The following is a 24,769-nucleotide window of genomic DNA, read 5'->3' on the forward strand; positions in this document are numbered from 1 at the left end:
CATAAGTTTGAGCAAACTAGGAGAGGTAATGAAGGACAGGGAAGCCTGGTGTGCTGCAGTTCACGGGGTCACAAAGAGTCTGATACGACTTAGCGACTGAGCAACAACAAGGATGGAGAGACAAGGCACAGAATGTTTAAGAAACGTGCCACAGCTTGCAAGAAGGACAGGCAGAGTTCAAACCCAGGCAGTCTGGCTCAGAGGTCCATGTGTGGGCTCCGTGCTAGGCTGCTTCCTAGCACACTCCCAGCAGCCCTAGGATGCAGACGATTGTCCCCGTTTTACAACTCAGGACACTGGCTCAGAGAGGCAAAGTGACTCGCACAGCGTCACACAGCTGGGATTCAAACCCAGATCAGGAACATAACCCAGGATTCAGAAGGCAGTCAATAATAAATGAATGAGTGATGACTCCATAACCCAAGTTTTTAGCCCCTGTGATTCTGAAACGATCATGCCTCCCTTACCTCCAGCATGACCCTCTAAGCTTCATCCCTATGTGGAAAAGACTTGACCCTGGCCTTTCTGTACTGTGTGAGCTTGGACTGGGCTGGCTCTCACCCTCTCTGTTGATGTAGATAACATGGTTTTAGTCCACATTAACTGTGTGTAGTATGTGCCAAGCCCGGCATTAAGTGATCTGACATATAATACCCTAGGAGGTAGGAACACTATGATACTTTTTTCCGAGTGAGGGATGGTAGGCTCAGAGAGGGGCAGTCACTTACCTGAGATCATAGTGAAAGTGTTAGTTGCTCAGTCGTGTTCGACTCTTTGCGACCCCGTGGACTGTAGTCCACCAGGCTCCTCTGTCCATGGGATTCTCCAGGCAAGAATACTGCAGTGGGTTGCCATTCCCTACTCCAGGGGATCTTCCTAACCCAGGGATTGAACCCGGCAGATTCTTTATCATCTGAGCCACCAGGGAAGCATACAGCGAGTAAATGATGAAGCCAGGTCTGCCTCATTCTGGACCATCTCATGCTCTGCTGTGTATCACATGGGGCTGGCCCCTGAAAACTACATTTCCCAGGCTCCCTTTCCTGCTGTTTCCTGCTGGAATCTGCCAATGGGAAGCACTGATGGGAGACTGGCAGGTGGGCGAGAGGAGGAGAGAAATCAGGGCATTTCACCCTCTCTCTTTCTGCTTCCAGTATTGCCTTGGTGGTGGCTATGTCTCCTTTGTGTTTCAAGCTCCCTCAAGACAGCCCCTAACTCTGTGATGCCTAAATCCCATCAGGGGGCCCTGGCTGTGGGCTCTGGTAACTCCACGTCCTCTCTCCACCCCATCAGGCCTGGGGGGTGGAAGTGACACACTCGCTGCTGCTAATCTCTGGGTTGTCTTAACTGCGCCCTGCTGTTCCTTCAGCTTTCCCTGCACCTTTGTAGTAATCTCCCTATATTGAGTTCCTTCTGTTGAAGGACCTGGCAGGGACTTAATTTCTTGTCTGGAAACACTGAAGTTCTAGGGTTGGGCTAAATTGCTGTCACCTTTCCTGTCTTTCTGCCTCCTTAGGGGCACAGGGGAGGGGCCAGAGGTTAAGGGATGGGGATCCCACGTGTCTGCACATGTATGGACATACTCACTCTTCATTGTCTTCACAGCCACCTTGAGGACGGAGTCATCCTGGTTGAGCTGGCCTTCCATCACAGCTCCGAACTCTCCTGTGCGGGACCAAAGAGAGGCTGTGACATGCATGGGGGGGGCACCCCCCGTTGACTTCAGGGGGGGACCCTGTAGGAGCTGCATTTCCTGTGGTTGGGGAGGGGTGGGGAGGTGAAGGACGGCATGGTTCAAGGAGATACGTGTGTGTGTGTGTGTGTGTGTGTGTGTGTGTGAGATGGAGGGCACTCACCCTCTCCCAGGGTCTTCCCCAGAGCCACCTTGTGCCTGTCCACCATCACATCCCGCAGTTTCTCCTTCAGCTCTTCGCTGATGCCCAGGCTGTTCACTGCATGGGGGGGTGGGAGTAGACAGAGCCATGGAGCAGAGCTGACATCCAGGCAGCACCTCCAATAAGGATACAGGCGTGCCTCATTTTACCGCACTTCCCAGATGCTGTGTTTTTTACGCATTGAAGGTCTGTGGCAATCTTGTGCCAAGCAAATCTATCATTACCATTTTTCCAATTTGCTTTGTGTCTCTTGTGTTATATTTTGGTAGTTCTTGCAATATTTCAAAGCTTTTCATTATTATTGTATCTGTTATGATGATCTGTGGTCTTTGATGTTAGTGCTATAATTCACTGAAGGCTCAGATGGTGGTTGGCATTTTTTTAAAAATAAAGCAATTTAAGATTAAGGTATGTAGGGACTTTCCCCAGTGGTTCAGTGGCTAAGCCTCCGAACTCCCACTGCAAGGGGCAAGGGTTTGATCTCTGGCTGGGGAACTAAGATCCCACTTGCCATGATGTGGCCAAATTTAACAAATAAATAGATAAAATTAAGGTATCTAAATTGTTTTTAAAGATATAATGCTATTGCATACTTAGTACACTACAGTGCAAACACAACTTTTTTGTTTGTTTTTGTATACCCATTGTTAAAATACTGAAATAATTCTGCATTCATTCAGGATTAGCTACTGCTCTAAGCACTCCCAACTCCCACTTCTCTTCTAGACCCCCCCAGTCTTCCCCCCGAGCAGTAACTAAAGGGTTAGAGCCTGGCACGTAATCTTGCAGCAGTGGCACCTTGATTGGCATCCTGCCATACCAGTTGTTCAAAATATTTCTTAACTTTTTATTAAAGTATAACCTGAAAAAATCATAAGTGAGCAGCTCCATGGATTTTCACGAACCAAACACAACAGTGTAACTAACACCCATGTCAAGAATAGACCATGACCTGTCCTTTCAGGGGTGGCCACTTTCCTGACTTTTCTTACCCTAAATTAGTCTTTTCTGTTTGGGGATGTTATAAACATGGAATCACATACTATGTTCTCTTTAGTGTCTGGCTTCTTTCACTTAACATGATATCTATGAAATTATCGTAATGCAGCTGTTGTGTGTTGTTGTTGTTTAGTTGCTAAGTGGTGTCCAACCCTTTGCGACCCCATGGACTGTAGCCCACCAGGTTCCTCTGTCCATGGGATTTCTCAGGCAAGAAGACTGGAGTGGGTTGCCATTTCCTTCTCCAGGAGATCTTCCTGACCCAGGGATGGAACTCATGTCTCCTGCACTGGCAGGCGAGTTCTTTACCACTGAGCCACCAGGGAAGCCCAGTTGTTGTGTGTGGCTGGGTTTATTCATTTTCACTGCTGTGTAGCAATTGTTCTCCAACTTACTGGCCCCAGGGCCCTTTTACATTCTTAAAATTATTGAGACTTGAAAAGAACTTTCTTTTATGTGGGTTGTCTACACAGCAATATTTACTGTGTTCACGATGAAAACTGATATGATTTCCTTTTTTCTTTTTCGGCTGCGCCACGAGGGATCTTATTAATAGCTCCCCAACCAGGAATTGAACCCGAGCCCCCTGCAATGGAATCTCAGAGCCTTCACCACTGGATCGCCAGGGAAGTCCCCCAGATAAATTTTCAAAACACAAAAATACACAAGCACATCAGTCAACAGAATGATGACATCATCACATATTTGGAAGCCTTTGGAAAACTCCGCGGAGTGCTTGCAAGAGAAGGAGGGTGTGAAAGGGCAAATGACGTCTTGGTATTATTATGAAAATAGTTTTGACCTCATGGACCCCCTGCAGAGGTCTCGGGGACCCCCAGGGACTCAGATCACACTTGGAGAACTGCTGCTGCATGTTATTCCCATTAGATTGCTGTGACCTCCTCACTTCCTCTTCCTTCTCCTTTGCAATAAATGTTTTTCCCAGCCCCTTCCGGTATCTCCCTGGGGCCCCCGGCAGTCTTCTCCCTGGGTGCTAACTCTGGAAGAGGCCTAACTCTGTCCTCTTTTTTTTTTTTTTCTGGATCTGTTTTCCCAACTGGAGAGAAGAAGAAATTTGACAAGGTGGATCCTGAAGTCCCTTCTTAGCTGGGACCCCCCTTAATGCTACAATCCTCTAACACAGAGTCTATTATAGTTCTGAGATTCTATGATTTTTAAGATCCTAAGAGTCTATCAAGTGTTAGTTGCTCAGTTGTGTCTGACTCTTTGCGACCCTATGGCCTGTAACCCTCCAGGCTCCTCTGTCCATGGGATTCTCCAGGCGAGAATACTGGAGTGGGTTGCCATTTCCTTCTCCAGGGGATCTTCCTGACCCAGGGATCGAACCCAGGTCTCCTGCATTGTGGGTAGCTTCTTTACTGTCTGAGCCACCAGGGGAGCCTTAAGGGTCTATAGCACTGGATTATAATTTTTTAGGCTGATTATAAATTGCACACCCTTTTGCACATCCTCTGCTTCCAAGAGGCAGTTCAGAGGATGAACTTGAGAGTGAAACTGCCTGGGTGTGAACCCCAGCTCTCTAGCTTACAAACTGTGTGGCCTCCAGTAAGTTACTTAGCCACTCTGTGCCATAGCCCCCTCATCGATGGTGGGGAGGATAATGTGCCTACCTCACTGGGTTGTCATGGGGATTAAATTAAGTGACATGTGCTGAACACTTAGAACAGCACCTGTGGGACTTCCCTGGTGGCCCAGTGGTTAAGAATCCACCTTCCACTGCAGGAGACATGGGTTCGATCCCTGCTTCAGGAAGATCCCACATTCCTCAGGGCAGCTAAGGCCATGTGCCACCACTACTGAAGCCCGTGCACCCTAAAGCCTGTGCTCTGCAACAAGAGAAGCCACTGAAACGAGAAGCCCTCAGATCAAAACTAGAGAGTAGCCCACACTCACTGCAACTAGAGAAAGTCCATGAGCAGCAATGAAGATCCAGTATAGCCAATAAATAAATAAATGCATAATTTTTTAAAAAGAACAGCTGTAGTCACAGAGGAAGTGCTAGGGTTGGCTGTTATCATCAGCATCGTAATCATCTCATCATGAACATTTTCTTCATTGGCATAATCATCATGTTTATCATCATTACGTGGTTCTAAGAGCCTATGACTCAGAGTTTGGCCTTTCTAAGATTTATTGTGTCTGAGATTCAATTATTCTGAAGTCATGTGTGGTCCCACAGGCCTGTTGTTCTTAGGGTCTGTGGTGCTAATATTCCAAGGCCTTCAGAAACTGTTGGTTCACACATCTGCAGAAGCCCAGCAGGCCCAACACTCGATACGTCTTACGCCAAACCCAGGCAGGGAGGCATGGGGCTCACTTACAGGTGGCTTCAGTGGTCCTCCGACTGTAGGACTTGCGAACACGGTACCTGACCACCAGCTCGCCCCTCTCCACGGTTGGTTCAAACACCTCTCTGAGGGGAACAGAGAGGAGGTGAGGGCAGGGCAGAGTGACATGGAACCCCCTCCACTTCCACCAGCAGTGGAAGCAAGCGCCATCCCAACCCCCAGACCTGCCAGCCCTCTCCTCCAAGGTCTGCTGAGCATCTCTTGGGCTGCTGCCTTCTGCCTTCCATTCACTCCCCAGATGCTCGTCCTCATTCTGATTCTTGGTACCCTCTCCTCCTGCGCCAGCCTCCTCATGGTCTCCCCACCTCCAGCCTCTCTAGCCCAGTCCAAGTCAGCCTTCCGACCCACGTGGTCCCAACTTACCCATAGCGGGTCTCCTTCTTCCGCCGGTGGAAGAGGAACAGGGCCAGGATGAGGACACAGGTGGCGGCCACCACTGCTCCCAGCAGTACATACCACCAGGGCCACGAGAAGGCGGGGACTGGGGGTTCACTCACTGTCAGGGGGTACGCGGGACAGATCATGGTGGAGGTCTTGGTTCCTTGGGTTCCCAGGGGGGTGGTGTTGAAGGGAGGCAGGTGTAGGTACATTGGGTGAGGGACAGGGCTGGATGGGGCATGCAATGGGATGCGAAAGGAGTGGACGTTGGAGGAGGAGTGTGAGGGGATGTCCCTGGTGGTCCAGTGGTTAAGAATCCACCTTGCAATGCAGGGGATTCGGGTTTGATCCCTGATCAGGGAACTAAAAGGCTCAGTGGTAAAAAAAGAGTCCGCCTGCAATGCAGGAGGTGCAGGAGACGTGGGTTTGATCTCTGGGGTCAGGAAGACTCATTGGAGGAGGGCAGGGCAACCCTCTCCAGTATTCTTGCTGGAAGAATCGCATGGACAGAGGAGTCTGGTGGGCTATGGTCCATAGGGTCGCAAAGAGTTGGACATGACTGACACGATTGAGCACACATGTGGGCATAGGAAACTAAGATCCCATATGCCTAGGAGCAACTAAGCCGGCGTGCCACGACTACTGAGCCTAGGTGCTCTGGAGCCCATGTGTTGCAACTAGAGAGTCCACGAGCCACAAGGAAAGATCCTGTATGATGCAGCTAAGACCTGACACAGCCAAACAAATAAATTTTTGTTTAAAGGGGGGGTGTGAGACTCCTAGGATGAGTGTGGTGAGTGCAAAGTGGGATGGATACTTGGGGAGCGTGCAATGAGTGTGGAAGGAGTGTGGGATGGGAGTGAGAGATTGTGCGGGATGGGCTGTGAGAATGCAAGGAGGGCTGGAGGAGCATGGGAGGGCTGTAAATAAATCTCAAGTGGGGTACCCGTGTGTGATATGTGTGATGATTATGCAAGGAGCGGGGACTTGGGTGTGGAAAACAGTTGAGCAGGGAGAGAATGTGTGCAGTGTATGACAGGTGTACAAGGCACGTGCAATGGATATGCAAGGAGTTGGAGGCTCCAGGGACCAACGGCAAAGGGACATTTTTGAGGAGTGTGTGATGACTATGAAAGTGTGTGGTTTTTTTTTTGGCCACTCCTTGCAGCTTGTGGGATTTTAGTTCCCTGACTAGGGGTCGAACCCACGCCCTCAGCAGTGAAAGGACTGACTCCTTACCGCTGGACTGCCAGGGAATACCCTGGAAGGGCTTTCATAAAGCAAGGGATGAGAGTGAAATAAATGTGCAAAGGGGCATGGTGTGCAAAGGAGTGTGTAACAGTGCCAGATGAGTATTTGAGGAATTGGGAGTATGTGAGGATTCAAGGAGTATTCAGGAGCTTTAGATACAAGGTAGGGGCAGTGATTGGTAAGGATGTAACTCTGGTGTGAGAAGAGTGTGCAATGAGTGTGTGAAGGACGTGGGAGGGGAAGATGAGCATGAGATGAATGAAAAGGATATGCAAAAAGGTGGGAGTAAGTGTGTAAGGAGTGGAGGATGAGTGTGTGTTGAGTGTATGAAGAGTTTGGTGTGGTATGTGCAGAAAGTGGGCATGGGTTAGGATTAGCTCGAGGTGAGGGAATACTGTGTAAGGAGTGTCAAGTGAGTGTGCAAGGAGAGTTGCAGAATGTGGGATCATGTGGATTGAAAGTCTTTCAGTGCCTGCAATGTGGGATGCAGGTGAGTGTGCAAAAAGTATCAGTTTGTGAATGAGAAGTGTGAGTGTGCATTGGGTTTGGGAAGCCCGGGAGAAGAATGAGGGGTTATAATGGGATGAATGTGAAAGGAGGGTGGGGTTAGTGTGGGAAGGGTATGCAAAGAAATGCAAGAAAACACGTAAGGAATATTTAAGGATAGTGGGTTGAGTTACAAGAGGTGGGGTGTAATAGTGCCAGGAGGGTACAATGGGTGTAGGAGGAATATTTGGAGAAATATTTGAGGAAGATGAATATGAGGGGGATAACTCATCTCTCTGTCCCTCTACCTATCTATTCATCTACCCACCCACCTATTTATTCATTCATCCACTCACCCACCCATTCATTCATCCATTCACCATCCACACATTCATTAATCCATCCACCACCCACCCATTCATTCATCTGTCCACCGCTCAGCCACGCATTCAATCATTTGTCCATCTACACATCCATTCACACGTCAGTCCACCCATCCACCTATCCATCCACCATTCACCAAGTACCCACAATGCTCTGGGCCACTCCAGGCACTTCCATCAAGGACCACACAAAACCAAGAAGCAGAGGATTAGAGCGATGAGTTTGAGGAACACGAAAGGGATGTGCAAAGAGAATGTGCAGTGGTGGGGCCCTCAGTGGGCCTCGAGGGAAGGGAGAGCAGGAGAGGGGGTGTGAAAGCCCTTACCCAGCTGGTGGAGTGGCTGTCCTTGTCCTGCGAAGAGAAAGGACAGAGGGAGGACATGCTCAGAGAGACTGGTAAGACACGGGAGAGAGGGAGTGAGGCTCTCAGGAAGCTTCCAGGTAGGAATGGAGCCTAGACTGGGGTTAACGCCAAAAGGTACAAGGATCAAGTCATGGGCATCTGGGATAGACGTGGTCCCTGTGGGTAGGCTGAGGGAGGCTGAGCACGGCTTTGCAGTTACCTGGGCGCCAGGGCTCCAGGAGCACAGGGAGGCTCCAGGGTCCATCCCCAGCGGCGGTGTAGGCTGCCACACACACCGTCAGGTTGGGCACAGACCCCTCCCCTCGCAGCTCCAGGGTCACCTCTCGCTTTAGCCCTACGTCCATCAGCACCTGGGGCGTGCAAATAAGGCATCAGATTCGAGCTCCAGCTCCAGCGTTTAAGCCCTCACCCTCAGCCTCAACTCCCCATCTTTCTCAAAGCCCGCTCCTCCTCTCCAGCCCCTCGTCCCCTACCTCTCCCTATCCTTCGTCTCTCATCCCCTATCCTGTCCTCTCCTTTCTGTTCTCTATCCCTACACTCATTAATGTATCAGCTTCACCAGGTCCACGACTTCATCTTATTCACTGCCATGTCCATCCTCAGGTCCTAGCACAAGGAGGCGTGGAACACAGTACTGTTGTTGAAAGAACCAAATTCTCATCTTTGCCCCCTCACCCCCCCATCCCCTTCTAATTCCTCACTCTTTCTTCCATCTATCTCTCCATCCCAGGGTGCTGCTTGCTCAGATAGTACCTTCATGTTAATTAGAAAGAGACACCCCTTCCTCAACGTGCTAGGCAGCCATCTGCTGTAAAACTGTCCTAGTAAGTACGTCTACTGAAACGTTTTGTACATGATTCATAAATTGTTGTTCAGTTGCTCAGTTGTGTCCAACCCTTTGTGATCCCATGGACTGCAGCACTCCAGGCTTCCCTGTCCGTCACCATCTCCCGTAGCTTGCTCAAACTCATGTCCATTGATTCGGCGATGCCATCCAACCATCTCATCCTCTGTCATCCCCTTCTCCTCCTGCCTTCCATCTTTCCCAGAATCAGGGTCTTTTCTGAGTCGGCTCTTTGCTTCAGGTGGCCAAAGTATTGGAGCTTCAGCTTCAGCATCAGTCCTTCCAGTGAGTTCAGAGGGTTGATTTCCTTTAGGACTGACTGGTTTGATCTCCTTGCAGTCCAAGGAACTCTCAAGAGTCTTCTCCAACACCACAGTTCACAGATTCATAAATAGCCATCCCCCAACTCTCTCCTGGGGGCTTCCCAGGTAGCTCATTGGTAAAGAATCGCCTGCCAATGCAGGAGGCGCAGGTTTGATCCCTGGGTTGGGAAGATCCCCTGGAGAAGGAAATGACAGCCCACCCCAGTATTCTTGTCTGGAGAATCCCATGGACAGGGAGCCTGGCGGGCTACCGTCCATGGGGTCACAAAGAGTCAGACATGACTGAGTGACTGAGCATGCACACACGCAACCCTCTCGTGGTCCCCTTTAACCGACCCAGAGCGTGCTCTGCTAGCACAGGGCATTGCATCCTACGCAACCTGCTCAACTGTCCATGTCTGCCTTGTCATCTTCTCCTCCCCAGTTCCCTCCTCTACAGGCACTCCAGCCCAGCCCAGCCAGCAGCACCCACCTCGGGCGTATCCTGACCTCGATAGGCCAGTCGGTACCCTAACAGGGTGCCCTGCAGCGGCGCCCTTGGCTCCTGCCAGCGCACAAGGGCTTGGCTCCCATTCCTCATGGCGCTAACATTCTCAGGAGGGCCCAGGGGCACTGGAGGACAGGGAAAAGGGGAAGCTGGCACCCCACCTCTTCCTGACCCCCTCCCCTCTCCCCAAGGAGTAGGGGCAGGGTGCAAAGGACAAGCATGTGGGCAACTGGTGCAGTTCTCCCATGAGCAGGAGCACAGGGATGAGGTTAGGGAGAGATGCCAGTTGGGGATGGGACAGGATGGAGATTGAAGCCACGTGGGGTATACAGGTGAGAGGAAATGCTGGGGGTCATGCTGATGTATGCAAGGGTCGGCGGGGCAGCGAACAATGTCTCCCCACCACCAGCCCCTTCTTACCTCCTTCCGGTGTCTCCACGGGAAGCCAATGGGTCCAGGGTGAGGGGCCCTGGCTACTGACACAGGCCACCCGGAGGTGGTAAGGGGTGTGAGGATGAAGGCTGCCCAGCCGCAGTCGATGAGGGGGAACAGACGCTTGTAAGGTGAGGGGCTCCTCTGGGGGGTCTGGCTCTCCCAGCCAGGCGCCCACCCCGTCGTCTGACAGCACAGCCTGGGGAGAGGGAGGGGGTGTGAGGACAGGGTGGCCACGTCAACACTCGAGGCAGTCACACAACTCTCAGTGGTAGTGATCCTGTGTGATGACACAACTTTGCAAGGATGTATGTGTGTGTGTGACAACTCCATCTTCGTGCAACACGGGCACCTGGGTTTGCAAAGCGAGGAGGCCACCCAGCTCCACAATATGGCTCTGCCATCAAAGCCACTTCTAACAAGACTTACTCTCTCTGAGCCTCAGTTTCCTCATCTGGAAAATGGGGGCTTAGAGGAGCAAATGCCTTCCAGGGCTGCTTAAAGTTTCAATGTAAGGGACTTCCTGGCAGTCCAGTGGTTAGGACTCTATGCTTCCACTGAAGGCACAGGTTTGATCCCTGGTCAGGGAGCTAAGATCCCGAATGCTGTGGGGCATCGCCATACAAAAAAATTAAGTGTAGGACAGCTGGACAGTGCATGGCAGGTGATCAGCATCAATAATAATGACATTCAACCACAGGCAAAAGCAATGTCCCACAACAGAAGTCAGAAGATGGAATTCCCTGGTGGTCCAGTGGTTAGGACTCCGTGCTTTCACTGTCGAGGGCCCAGGTTCAATCCCTGGTTGGAGAACCAAGATGCTGCAAGCCTCCCATAGCTAAAAAATAAGTCAGAAGAGTGGGCATCTCTGGGGAGTGAGGGAACCTTCAATAGCTGGGAAGTGTCTGTATCTTGATTCAGAGGGTGGTTACATTGGTGAAACAATCTAGGTGCACACCAAAGATTATGAACATTATATATCTTAATTTAAAAAAATAGAAAAGGACTACCAAGATGCTCCAGTGGCTAAGACTCTGTGCTCCCAATGCAGGGGGCCCAGGTTTGATCCCTGGTCAGGGAACTAGATCCCACATGCTGTAACTAAGACCCAAAGCAGCCAGAGAAATAATTTTTTTTTAAAGCAAAGTCTTTTACAAATCTAAACTCATTTGACCCTCACTTTAGCTGTGCATTGTAAGTATGTGCTGTGTTTATGGCTATTATACAGATGAAGGCACTGAGGCTTGGAGAGATGGAATCACTGATCCGAGGACACTAGCTTGTCATTAATGAAGCTGGGACCTGAACCCATCTTATCTTCAAAACCTTTGCCCTACTGACAATAAAAATGTCCTTTTAAGAACATCAGTAACGGTAATAATACTCTTCTGTCCAGAGATGCAATGCATCTGAGTGCTGAAGAGCACAGATACTGGATCTGGGATTCAAATCCAGCCTCTCCTACTCCCTAGTCCTGTGCCTCAGTGCCTTCATCTGAAAAATGGGATAATAACAGTGTTTCCCTTCTTCACAGGATTAACTGAAGTGACACCCTGTAAGCATGTAGAAAAGTGTCTGTTCAGGGCTTCTCTGGTGGTCCAGTGGTTAAGGATCCACCTTGCGATGCAGGGGACATGGATTTGATCCTGGGTCTGGGAATATCCCACATGCCACGGGGATGTGCACCACACTATTGCACCTGCACTGTGGAGCCCCCAAGTTGCAACCACTGAAACTCGCGTGCCCTACAGCCCATGCTCCACAGCCCATGCTCCACAGCAAGAGAAGCCACCGCAATGAGAAGCCCACACACTGCAACTCGAGTGTAGCCCCCGAGGAAGCCCGTGCACAGCAACAAGGATCCAGCGCAGCCAAAAATAAATAAATATTTAAAAAAGCAAAAACAAATAAAAAAAGAGTGTCTGTGCAGACTGAGTGTTTGTCACTGTTATTTTGTGTGTGTGAGATTTTCTGGCCACCAGTGTCAAATCCGGCTCATCCCGCACAGCGGCAAAGGCTTCTCCACCCACCTGGTCCCCAGGACTGACGCGATCAGGATGGGAGGGACCACAGCTGGGGAAGACGTCCGTACAGCCCTTCCCCACAGAACCACAAACCCGTCACAGCCCCACAGCTCAGGGCTGCTTCCTTCACCCTGGGAAGCACCCAGGTGATATAACCACGACACACACTATGCTGGGAAAGAGTTACTGCTCACAACCAGATTCCACTGGGTCCAAATCTTGGCTTGAATATTATTTGCTGTCTGATTTTTTTTTTTTGGCCATGCCATATGGTGGCTTATGGGGTCTTACTTCCCCAACTAGGGATCGAACCCTTGCCACCTGCAGTGGAAGCGTAAAGTCTTAACCACTGAACCACCAGGGAAGTCCCTGCTATGTGATTTAGAGTGAGTGTTTTTACCTCCCCGGGTCTCAGTTCCTGTCTCTGGAAAATGGGCTTCTGAGAGTCTCTGCCTGTCAAGGTGAGAGGCTTACTGACATAATGCCCATGAACTGGCTTGTCTATCCTGTTAACAGCTAACTTATTTTGAGTGCCAGCTGTGTTCCAAACACCCTGCCAAACACATTAGTCTGGAATGAGCACCTATGGGGGTCAATTTCTTTTTCCAGTCCCATTTTACAGGTGCAGAAACAGGCCCAGAGAGATTCAGCAGCTTGCTCAAGGTCATACAGTCCCTAAGTGGGGAGACCACAGCAAGGCCTGGGGAGGAGATAGCAGGAGTGGGGGAGGTGGTCTCCTTGCCTGCTCTCTGACCCACACTGACTGACCAGAAGGGGAACCTCGGCCGGGACAAAGGGGACATGGGCGCAGACAGTCAGCCTCCCCCTGCCCACCCCCACTTCTCTTTTCCCTCGCACGGCTGTGACCCTCCAACTTGAACCCTGAGCTCATGCACAGCAGGAAGTGAGACCTGGAGAGGGAAGAGGGCACACTTCTGCTTTTCTTGGGGGACACTGGATGGATGTGGGTTGGGGGTACATCTGGCGTCTGACCTGGCATTTGAGGTCTTCCCAAATCAGCCCAGCTTCTGGGATTGAATCAGTTTTAGCCTTTTTAGCCACTGGGGAAGGCAGGTCACTTCCCCTCTCTGGGTCTCAATTTCTTATCTTGAAAATGGGAAGATGAACAGTCATTACTTTCTGGGGTTAAAATATCAAGTGAATGTGAGGTTGTCCCCAGGGCCAGGATCTTATAAGAAAGGTAGCTGCTGGTTAATCAAGCAGTGGCTCTAAATGGCCTTTCAGAAATGCCCTTTGGGTTTGACAAGACAAGGGTTTGGATCCCACCTCTGCCACTTCCTGGCTCTGTCCTTGGGCAAGTTGCTAAACCACCCTGAAACTTAGTTTCTTTTTGAATTTTTTGGCCGCACCATATGGCATGCAGGATCTTAGTTCCCTGACCAGGGATCAAATCCATGCCCCACGCGGTGAAAGAGCGAGTCTTAACCACTGGACCACCAAGGAAATCCCTGAGCCTCAGTTTCTTCAACTGGAAAATGAGTGTATCCATCGATTCTACTTCACAAAACACTCAAATAAGTATGTGTTAAGCTGTAACACAAGGCCCAGCACATAGTGGTTATTGTTATTGTTTTTGTTGTTTAGTTGCGTCTGACTCTTTGTGACCCCATGGACTGTAGCCCGCCAGGCTCCTCTGTCCATGGGATTTCCCAGGCAAGAATACCAGAGTGGGTTGCCATTTCCTTCTCCAAGGGATCTTCCTGGCCCAGGGATCGAACCTGTGTCTCCTGCATTGTCAGGCCAATTCTTTACCACTGAGCCACCAGGGAAACCTAAGCACATAGTGGACATACAATAAAAATTGGTCATTGGGAGTTTCCTGGTTGCCTAATGGTTAGGATTCTGGGCTTTCATTGCCATGGACCAGGCCTGGGTTCAGTCCTTGGTCAGGGAACTGAGATCTTGAAAGCCACGTGGCACGACTTAAAAAAAAAAAAAGAAAAAAGCGGATCATTATTTATTATTGTCATTTCCCATCATGGGCATTGTCTCATCCTCACTTAAACTCTCAAATCTCAGAGAACTTCAGGCCAGAACTGGATCTCATATTTGGAGATGTGTGTTGGTTTGTTTTTCTTATTCTAGAGCAGGAGCAACTTCAGTGCAGAAGGCTGGGTCCAGCTCACCTCAATTATCAGGTATTCTTCCAGTAAACATTTCCTACTCAATGCCTGGCCCTGCACTGGGCAGTAATGGGAAACCAGAGATTTCCCTGGTGGTCCAGTGGTTAAGACTCCACGCTTCCACTGCAGGAAGGGGAACTAAGGTTTGATTCCTGGTAACTAAGATCTCACATGCTGCGTGGCAGCCAAAAAGTAAAAATAATAATAATTTTTAAACATAAATAAATAATGGGGACCCAGTGGTGGCTGAGCCAGCTTGGCCCTGCCCCTCCCAGAGCTCACAGTCCAGTGGAGAGATAGACTCACCCCCAGACAGTGACAAGCCAAGGTGGTTGGGGATGGGACAGGAGAAGCCCAAGGGCTGTGAGCACCCGGTGATGAAAGATGGCTCTGGTCCCTGCTGTTTCAGGGTTTCTATTCTGGCTAAAATCAATATCACCAAAACTAAAAAAATGAAAATGGCCAATAGCTTTTTGTTTGTTGTCTTTTGCCACGCTGCTCAACTTGCAGGATCTTAGTTCCCCAACCAGGGATTGAACCCATGCCCCCGGCAGCAAAAACATGGAGTCCCACCCACTGGACCACTAGGAAATTTCCAAAAGCAGCCAATAGTTTATTGCATGCTTCCCAAGTTCCAGATACTATTTTGAGTTTGTTAATTGCAGTCACTCACTGAATTCCTACAGCCAGTGTATCAGGTAGGGACTATCCTTACGCCCATCTTACAGATGAGAGAACTGAGACCCGGGACGTTGAGTCACCTGCCCAAGCTCATGTAGCCAGCAGCTTGATGGAGCTAGGATTTAAACCCAGGACATCTGGCCTATGTCAAGGTTCTGCTGCCTCTCAATACACAAATGGCTGGGAAAGGCTGGTTTCCCAGGGAGAGGATGAGGGCTTGCGGCTGTGGGTGGAAGGAGGGCTGAGATGGAGGTGAGGAAAGGCTGCGGTCTCACCTACCTGCAGAATGCAGTGGGTGAGGGGGTAGATGCCGCTCAGGCCTGGGGTCCAAGCCACCTCCAGTTCCGTCGGCTGGGTGGAAACCAAGTGAAGGTCGTGGGGCCGTTGGGGGAGCACTGTGGACAGATGAGAGGAGGGACTGATCCTGTGCCCGAAGCTCCTTGCCCGGCCCTCTACCCTAGCTCTGACCTCTGACCCCAAGCCCATACCCTTTGACACCCAGCTCCCCAGCTCCCTCTCCTGTCACCTGTGATGGTGGCCGTGCGGGATGTGGTGATCCCCTTGGCGTTGTGGGCCTCACAGGAGAAAGAAGCAGTCTTGTTCAGGCCTGGGGAGTCATGTGGGGGGGGGCCGGTCAGAGAGGGGAAGGAGGGGGTTGGGGCCAGGCTGAGCATTGCCCCACCACGCCCCATCCCCAGGATCAGTCCAGCCCCCAGGGGTGCCTGCTTGAAGGGATTGTCAAAAAGGGAGGTGATGTATGCGGAATGCAGACCGCGACCCCCAAAGACAGGCCAGCTAACACCACCCCCACACAGACCCAACCCCCACCCAGATAGACACATGTACATGTACACACACATAGACACACACTCACACACAGACACCACAGACATATGCACCAATATATCGTTATACACCAAACGTACACACTTACATACAGAAACACACATACTCATACCTAGACACAGGCAAACACACAGACATATTCACACAAGCACAGACACAATCACACGGAGCCACACAGACACCAGTAGAGGTGTACACACCTATTAGACACACACTTAAGAAGCAGGCCTTCATGGGGGTGTGTAAACATAGGAGTGTTTATTTACAAGCTCGGTTGCGACCACCCCCTCTCCCCCAAACTCAGTTGTTCTAGCCCCACCGGCTTCCTGGTGTTTCTAGAAGGTACCAAGCATGTTCCCACCTCGGGAACTTTGCACTTCCATTCGCTCTGCTTGGAAAAGCATTCCCACAGACATCTGCCCTCCTTCACACTCCTTACTCAAACCCCACCTTCCAGCCACTCTGTCCCTCCCCAAGCACCTTGTTGAAAATTGACATTCCCTGGTGGCTCAGCTGGTAAAGAATCTGCCTGCTATGCGGGAGATCTGAGTTTGATCCCTGGGTTGGGAAGATCCCCTGGAGAAGGGAAAGGCTACTCACTCCGATATTCTGGCCTGGAGAATCCCATGGACTGTATAGTCCATGGGGTTGCAAAGAGTCGGACACGACTGAGCGACTTTCACCTCCACAGCCAGCCTCCTCCCTGCTTTACTTTCTCTCCTTGGTTCTCCTTATCACAGTATCCTTCACACGGTCCTGTGTCTCCTGTTAGCTAAGTGTTGACCCAGGGGGTCAGGGGTTTCAGCCCTGCTGTATTCCCACCCCGTCCCCTTCCCCGGGGCCCAAGATGGCCTGGTACACAGTAGGTGCTCCATAAATGTTTGTTGAATGAGTGGCTGGGTTGGTGTGGATACATTTGTGTACTTAAGAGATTTCAGGGTGTGTACGTAGCAATGTGAGCATGTGTAAATCCATGGGTGAGTTCGTGGAGAAGTCTTGAGTAACTGTTTTTGAGTGTCTGAAAGCAGGATTGCCTTCCCTTCCCCAGTGTGGTGGTGGTGGGAACACAGGCAGACACACACATACACACATATGCACACACACAAAGGCACATACAACTACAAAGGCAAATGCATGAGACACAGACACACAAACACAGAGACATACAACACAGAGCTATACAACGTCCACAGATTCACACACACACACACACACACACACACAAAGGCATATAGAAGTAAAGAAGCAAACACAAGAGACACAGACACACAAACACAAAGACACACAACACACAGAGCTATAGAAAGTCCAGATTCACACTCACAAAGGCACATACAAGTACACAGGCAAACACAAGAGACGCAGACACACACAGAGACACACAACACACCGAGCTCTACAATGTCCACAGATTCACACACACACACACACACACACACACACACACACACACACAGTCTGGGTGACAGGATATAAGGAGGACCAAGTCTTGAATCTGTGTGACTGCAGGTCTGTATCCATCTGTGTTTGTGAGTGCGTGTCTGTTGGCCTCGCGGTGTCTCCCGCCTGCGCTCTGGGCTGTGCTTGTTCCCACCACCATCAGCAGCTACCCGCAGACACAAAGTTTCCTTTTCTCAGGCGGCAGAGGGAGTGGACACAGGCAAAGGCGGCGAGGCCGGAAGGGGGTGGGCAGGGAAGCTCCAGGGCTCTGCTGCCCCGGCCGCGGTTCCCAGCCAAGGTCAGGTGCCCGCAGCCCCCGCGGGCCCCGCCGAGGGACAGGACGGCCCCGGGCGGGCTGCCCGGGGAGGTGGGGGGGGCGCGGCGGGAAGCCTGGGTCCCCTCCAGGCACATGGCACGTGGGGGCCCCCGCCAGGGTCACCGCGCGGAGCCCGCGCTGCCCGCCGTAAAGGAGCCCGCGGGCGGGAGGGCGTCTGGAGCCCGGTCCCCGTTCTGACCGCAGCATTCCTGCCCCCGCGTGAGTCACCCCAGCGGCCCCCCCGCACTTCCGGCCGGCCGAGATCCCCCCCAGCCCGGCCCCAGCGGCCCGCACCTTGAGGGAGGGAGGGAGGGAGCCGGGGCGAAGGGGCCTGGGACCCCCTCCCTCCCGGCGGGCTCTCCGGCCAGATGTGCTTTCCAGATGTACCGGCCCTCCCCCACCCCGGAGCACAGTTCGCTTTTTCCGAGGGAACGGGAGGGATGGAAGCAGAGAGAGAGGGGGCACGCCCTGAGTCAGATCCAGGGATAGACACACAAACGGACGAAATTCCTAACACGGCACCACCGCGAATTCCTGCATACACGCACAGTGAATCACACTTAACACACAGGGGCCGTGGCTGGTCCTAAAACAGAAAACAGCAACACTGGTCAACTGCCGCAGAGGGTACTGTCACAAACAAGCAGTGACACAAACACATGCTCGTTGACTGGTATGTAGACACAGGGGGCTGACATTGACACACAGACACACACATGCCCACATACAAGCATTAACACACAATCAAACAAGCCCACACGGACTGCAAACACCTGTGTGTGTTTAGTCTCTCAGTCATGTCCAACTCTGCCACCCCATGAACTGTATGGAGCTCTCCAGGCTCCTCTGTCCATGGAATTCTCCAGGCAGGAATACAGGAGTGGGTTGCCATTCCCATCTCCAGAGGATCTTCCCCACTCAGGGATTGAACCTGGGTCTCCCTCATTGTGCTGTGCTTAGTCACTCAGTCGTGTCCGACTCTGCGACCCTGTGGACTGTGGCCCGCCAGGCTCCTCTGTCCATGGGGATTCTCCAGGCAAGAATACCGGAGTGGGTTGCCATGCCCTCCTCCAGGGGATCTTCCCGACCCAGGGATCGAACCCAGGTCTCCCGCATTGCAGGCAGATTATTTACTGTCTGAGCCATCAAAGCAGCCTACAAACACCCACTAACACAATATACAACTAGGCTGAAGCTGACAAACACACCAGCCTCCCTGCCGATTGAGATACACCCACCAACCGACAAATGCACACTGAGGCTGGAGTGGACACACACACAGCCAAGCCTTCCAGACACAGCTGGACACACTCACCTCGCTTCGGACACATTCATCAAGATGCAGAGTGGTACAGAAACACACACTTGCATGGACACACAGGGCTGCTGCAGACACACAAGCGTGGAGATGCTGCCAAGTGCATGTAGGTGACACAGACACACACATACATGGGCTGGTGAGGACCTCAAGGTCATCCACCAAGAGGCAGTCAGGGCTGAGGCTGACACACCAGAACAAACGGAAGCTGAAGGGTCTTGTTATCACCTGCTGTGAATCACATACAGACACAGACACACTTCTGTAGGGATACATGGGACAAAGCTGTACACCAACATTCTCACCCTGCGACCTACATACAGATATCACACACAGACAGCCACAGTGGAAATGAGGAAACACACCAAGTTGTCCAATGACCCATCCTGACTCCACAAAGAAACAAAATCCCCACCAAGACACACTCATACCTAGAGGCACACACCTGTAAGCTGACATGATCACCTCTATATGAGGTGTGCAAAACAGCCTTCAGACACACTGTGGCTGTGGTCCATCACTCTGCCATCTCTCCTCACACACACATACACTATTCCACCCTCACACAGTGAGTCACAGCTATGAAAGGGGGATGGATACTAGGCCAACACTGAGATTCTTAGTCACACACACACACAGATACACGCATACACTGACAGCCCCTGAGAAACTTATAGAAACATGCCATAGAGACCCAAACACGGGCTTCCCTGGTGGGGCAGTGGATGGGAATCCCCCTGCCAACACAGGGGACATGGGTTCGATCCCTGGTCCGGGAAGATCCCACATGCCATGGGGTAACTAAGCCTGTGGACCACAACTACTGAGCCCTCGAGCTCTAGAGTCCCGTGCTCCGCAACAAGAGAAGCCACCGCAATGAGAAGCCTGTGCACCGTAATGAAGAGTAGCCCCTGCTCGCCGCAACTAGAGAAAGCCAAAGCAATGAAGACCCAGCACAGGGAAAAAAAAAAAATAGAGACCCATACAGTGGGACAGATGGCTAAACTGACAAAACATACCTAGTAGCACACGCACACACACACTCACACACACACACTCACACACACACACCCCTGAGACATTCTCTGCAGCTGGCCCTCACTAAGGCACACCCTCATCCAGAGAGGCTGATGCTGACAGAAGCACTGAGACATAGATCCAGAGGGCCAGGGACACACCCAGACCCTCCCACCACGCCCTCCACACTGGGACACACACAGAGACCCCGCCTGGCAGCTCCCATGCTGATAAGCACACAGATCCTCTCACACCTTCACCCTCCCCTTTCTCCCTCTTCCTGGGATGGGCTCGGGGATCCATCCCCCAGAACCCCCTCTCCGGGGTCCTGCCAGGCTGACTCAGGCCTGGAGTGAGCCCTGGGCCTGAGTCACTCCTCTGGAGGTCAGCATGCTCACCGCTGCTTCCTCGCACACTCAGGGCCCCCGGAATGCTGGAATGTGAGCACCTCCTTCCATGCTAAAAGACCCTCTGTCCGGAGCACCCTCCCGGTGCCAGCAGATGAAGGCAGCAGGTTGGGGCTGCTGAAAGCGAATGCCTTCCAAGGTCCAGCCACCTCCCTCTGACTGACTCAGCCTCCCCTATCTGTGTTCCTCTGTCTCTCTTTCCTCAATGAGGGGAACTCCCTGTGCCCAGGGTCCCCTAACTCTGCCTGACCACTGCATGACCCCCCCAAGCTAGGTCCTGCCCCATCTGTGAGGTGTGGAAAGAGATGGTCACCCTGAGACGGGGAGGGTGTCATCTGTCACTCAGCCCTGTCCCATCTCTCTCCTTCTTGGGTTACATCTATAAGGAGGAGGAGAAGAGGAGGGCACAGTTGATTCCGGTGCCCTGCTTGGGGTCAGAGGCTGACAAAGGGGCATCGGGCCCACACACACTTGGCCATGGAACAACTCAGAGGAAACCCAGGACAAAGGACGCTATTCAGAGAGGCTGGCGCGAATGGAGGGAGAAAGAGCAGAGAGACAACAGAGAGACAGGGAGACAGACACAGAGAGAGATGGAGAACAGAGAGACAAAAAGAAAGCACACAGAAATGAGATCGATGGGGACAGAAATGCAGAGACAGAGATACTCAGAGACAGAGAGGAAAAACTAGAGAGAGACTCAAAGACGGAGAGAGACAGAGGACAGAAGGATGAGGAGAGCCTCAGATGGAGGCATGAAGGGCCCCCCACTTCCATCCCGCCTGGCCCTCTGTCTTGAGCTGATCATATCCCTGGACTCACCTGGAACGCGGAGTGTGTGCTGGGGGTTGTGGTCCATGGCTGGAGCCAGCGAGACAGCATCCTGGAGCCAGAGGAGGTCCACGGGCTCTGGGGGTCCCTGCGCCCGGCAGCTCAGGTTGAAGGGAGTGTTGGCAACCACAGTCCTGTCCTCAGGCTCCTCCAGGAAGTAAGGCAGGCCTAGGGGAGCAGTGGTAAAGGCTGGGGTCCCTCTGATCCCCCTAGGGGTCTGACTCACGGCTAGGATGATGTAGGCTGCTGGGTCTTTGACGCCTATGTCTGAGCCCTCAGGATACTTCTACTCCCAGGACACAAGGTCCCGTATATCCGACTCCTCTTATCACTGTCTGACTCCCTTTCGTGTTTCTTTTCCAGAATGTCGCTGAGTTGTATCTGACTCTTTTGCAATCCCATGGGCTGTAGCCTGCCAGGCTCCTCTGTCCACCAGATTTCCCAGGCAAGAATACTGGAACGGGATGCCATTTCCTTCTCCAGGAGATCTTCCCGACCCAGGGAACGAACCCGCATCTCCTGCATTGTAGGCAGACTCTTTGACCACTGAGCTACGTCATTCCACTTTATCTATGAGGAAAATACTTTCCCCTAGGCCTGCCTTACTTCCTGGAGGAGCCTGAGGACAGGACTGTGGTTGCCAACAACTCCCTTCAACCTGAGCTGCCGGGCGCAGGGACCCCCAGAGCCCATCCCCCCCCAATCCCCAGCAATGGGGGTTCTGCGGTGGGGGAGAGTGGTAAATTGCCTCTGATCTCTTATCTGACAACCCCCAAGATAGCTTTTCCCCCCAAACACATAATCTGCTCCCCAGGCTTGCCCCCAATAATTTCTAGACCCCTTGCCTGACCCTCCGAAGATCTCTGACGTTCCTAGGCCCTACGTCCCTGGTGGACACCCTGAATCCACCAACACCCTCTGACCCCTCCCTCAGGACTCTTGCCCTCCCACGACCTCGGAGCCCAGGGCTCACCCTCCAGCCCCACGTAGCCAGGCTGGGACACGAAGGTCTTTTCTCCCAGGACCACGGCGCACTGGTACCATCCCGCATCTGAGAGCTGCAGAGACGAGATTCTGACAGGGCGAGAGGACGGACAGAGAGGTTCAGGGTCAAAGCTAGACCTGGCGAGGGGGGTCCTCAGAACTGAAAGCGGGGTAGGGGGTCTGGCCCGGAAACTTGTAAGAGCTAGGAAGTGAGTACTATTATTAACTCATTTTACAGAAGAGGAAAGCGAAAGCTGGGGTGAGTTACGTCACATGGTCAGAGCCACGCAGCTTGCGAGTGGCCACACTGCCATCCAGCCCAGGTGGGGCTCCTGCGAGTGACTGGCCACTTGACCTCACGTGGTGGAGGTGTGGGGACAGGAGGGACACGGGTCACGGCTGGTCAGAGGGGGAGGCTGGGCACCTGAGTTGGCTGACCACCTTCCAGTCATCGTCCCCGTCTTCGCCCAGGGGCACCTGGGTCTGGGTGCTGTCTGCCAGCTCTAGGACCTGTCCATCCCGAAGCCAGGTCACCTCGGGGGGCTCCCCTTGAACCTGAAGCTCACACCGAAGGGTGCCCATTAGTCCTCGGGCACCAGTGATGTTCCTCGGATTCCCCACGAAGGGGGGTACTTCAGTCTGTGGGCCTGCAGGGAGATGGAGGGACGTTAGCTCAGGAACCCCTGCTTCCCTGGACTCCTCGGTTCCACCCCTGCCGGCCTGCCTACGGCTGCCAGGACCCCGCCAGGCCCTTAGGCCCACATAGTTGTTGAGTGACCTCAGCTTGGGGGGTGGAGGGTGGAGGCTTCGTGGGGAGGATGGGAGCCTTCCCAGGGGACTGGGGTCCGGCCTCCATCCCGTTGGGAAGTAGGCCCAGCATCTGGCAGCCTCCCACGCCCTGACTGCCCGGCTGGCCTGCCCCTGCTTAGGGTCTCTAGAGACTTGACAGACTGGGTTGGTGGATGGTGGCGAAGAAAAGGGGATGGGAGGGAGCGGGAGAGAGAGAGAGAAATGGGGAAGGAGAGACAGAGAGCGGAACCGGAGAAAGTCAGGCAGACAGAGAGGAACAGAGACTCAAGAGAGACCGAGGATGAGAGATGGAGAGACACACCTAGAGGGGAAAAAGTTGGGGGAGAGACACACAGAGGGAGAGAGAGAAAGACACACACAGAGACGTTGGTAAGCTACACTTAGAGACCAGGCAGAGAGAAAGACAGAGCCTGGAGAGAGAAAGACAGAGAAATGGAGACCCACAGAGATGGCGGGCCGAAGGCAGAGCCCCCGGCCCCGGAGGTGGGGCACACAAACAGCCGTGGGGTGAGGAGAAGTGGGGGTGACAGTGAGGAGAGGTTTCCCCTAGGGCTCCGGAGCCTCCTCACCCTTCTGCCTGACTTAGGGGTTCCTTCTGGAAGGTTCCTTTCCGGGCAGCCCTCAGCTCAGCCCCTCTCTGCAAGGCCCCCAGTTCAAGTCCAGCCCCTGCCCCTCAGCGTCTCCCGTCTGTCTGTCCCATTGTTCTGTGTCCATCTCTTCCTACTTTCTGTTTCTTGTCCTTCTGTTCCTCTCTCAAGGGTCCCTTTTTTATTCTTTCCCGGCCTCTCTTGGTTTGTCTCTGCGTTCCCCTTGTCTCCCTCTCTGTTGTCCCAAGGAAACTCCCCGAGCCGGCTCAGGACTCAGCGCTGCCCCCCCTCAAACACCTGCCATCCGTCCCCCTCCTCTGCCTCCTCCCCCCCAGCCCCTCCACGAGCGGTCCCTCCCCACAGGCCCCCCATCATCACTCACCCTTGGGAGCCACGCGCCCCCAGCAGCACAACGCCCAGCACCAGGCCAGCAGGACCTTGCCCATCCTCGGGGCACCAGGCAGCCAGTGCCAAACTTTCCTCAGAAGTTGCTGGGCGCCCCGCGAGGGAGGGGGCAGGGCCGGGCTGTCCCCGACCCTCCCCCCAGCTCCCGGCTCCCCCCCTGATTTGGCACTGCCCGCCTGGCACAGCGTGGTGGTTGGAGGGTGTCCCTCGCGGGCTCGGCTCAGCGGGCCGCCTTCCCAGCTCCTCTGCCTCTGTCTCTCCCTCCCAGACTTCAGGCAACACTTTCTCCGCCCCTGGCTCCTCGTCGCTTCTGCCTCCACCCACCAGCTCGCAGCCCGAGGGGCCACCTGGACTTCAAGGGGTTAACGCGGAGAGAAGAGGACCAGCTCAGTCTTAAAGGGGCCCTGGAGGGAGGCTGAGGAGGGGGCAGGGGCCCCTGGCGGCTGTGCCCCTGCTCCGGGGCCAGCGGGCCAGGGAAGCTGAGCGGCTCTGTACCCCGGCTCTGGGCGCTGTCCCTCTGGGCTCTCTCTCCGTGCTCGTCTGGTAAACATTCCTCCAAAACTCCACTCCCCTCTGCGACGCCCCCCTCCCCTGCCTCCACCCCCAGCCCAGCCCAGCCAGGCACTCCCCCTTTGCACTCACAGCTCCTCAGACCAGGACACACACACACACACACACACACACTCAGATGTCTTCCACACACAGACACACACGAGAGGCTGGGACACGAGGAGACATGCAGGGACA

The 24,769-nt window shown here is 53.1% G+C and overlaps 1 protein-coding gene across 3 annotated transcripts in view; it reads right to left on the reverse strand.

Moving 5' to 3' along the window:
- AXL (AXL receptor tyrosine kinase) overlaps nt 1-24,541 on the reverse strand; it is a 34,152-nt gene extending 9,611 nt beyond the window's left edge. Inside the window, exons 1-14 of one of the 3 annotated variants that reach the window (XM_081516239.1) lie at nt 24,000-24,541; nt 22,645-22,867; nt 22,210-22,310; nt 21,228-21,404; nt 15,588-15,668; nt 15,341-15,456; nt 10,201-10,411; nt 9,766-9,905; nt 8,326-8,476; nt 8,088-8,114; nt 5,627-5,759; nt 5,237-5,328; nt 1,857-1,952; nt 1,588-1,665 (exon numbers count right to left, since the gene is read on the reverse strand). In XM_081516239.1, the coding sequence (XP_081372365.1) occupies nt 1,588-1,665; nt 1,857-1,952; nt 5,237-5,328; nt 5,627-5,759; nt 8,088-8,114; nt 8,326-8,476; nt 9,766-9,905; nt 10,201-10,411; nt 15,341-15,456; nt 15,588-15,668; nt 21,228-21,404; nt 22,210-22,310; nt 22,645-22,867; nt 24,000-24,063 (1,690 nt within the window). In that variant the 5' untranslated portion in view covers nt 24,064-24,541. Of the gene's footprint in view, nt 1-1,587; nt 1,666-1,856; nt 1,953-5,236; nt 5,329-5,626; nt 5,797-8,087; nt 8,115-8,311; nt 8,477-9,765; nt 9,906-10,200; nt 10,412-15,340; nt 15,457-15,587; nt 15,669-21,227; nt 21,405-22,209; nt 22,311-22,644; nt 22,868-23,999 lie in introns of all 3 variants that reach the window. The other 2 variants (XM_081516238.1, XM_081516240.1) reach the window with 2 other exon arrangements.
- Nucleotides 24,542-24,769: the final 228 nt, after the last annotated feature.

The sequence above is a fragment of the Giraffa tippelskirchi genome, chromosome 7 (genome assembly GCF_054371585.1).
Source record: "Giraffa tippelskirchi isolate mGirTip1 chromosome 7, T2T-mGirTip1v1.2.pri, whole genome shotgun sequence".
Classification (NCBI taxonomy): domain Eukaryota; kingdom Metazoa; phylum Chordata; class Mammalia; order Artiodactyla; family Giraffidae; genus Giraffa; species Giraffa tippelskirchi.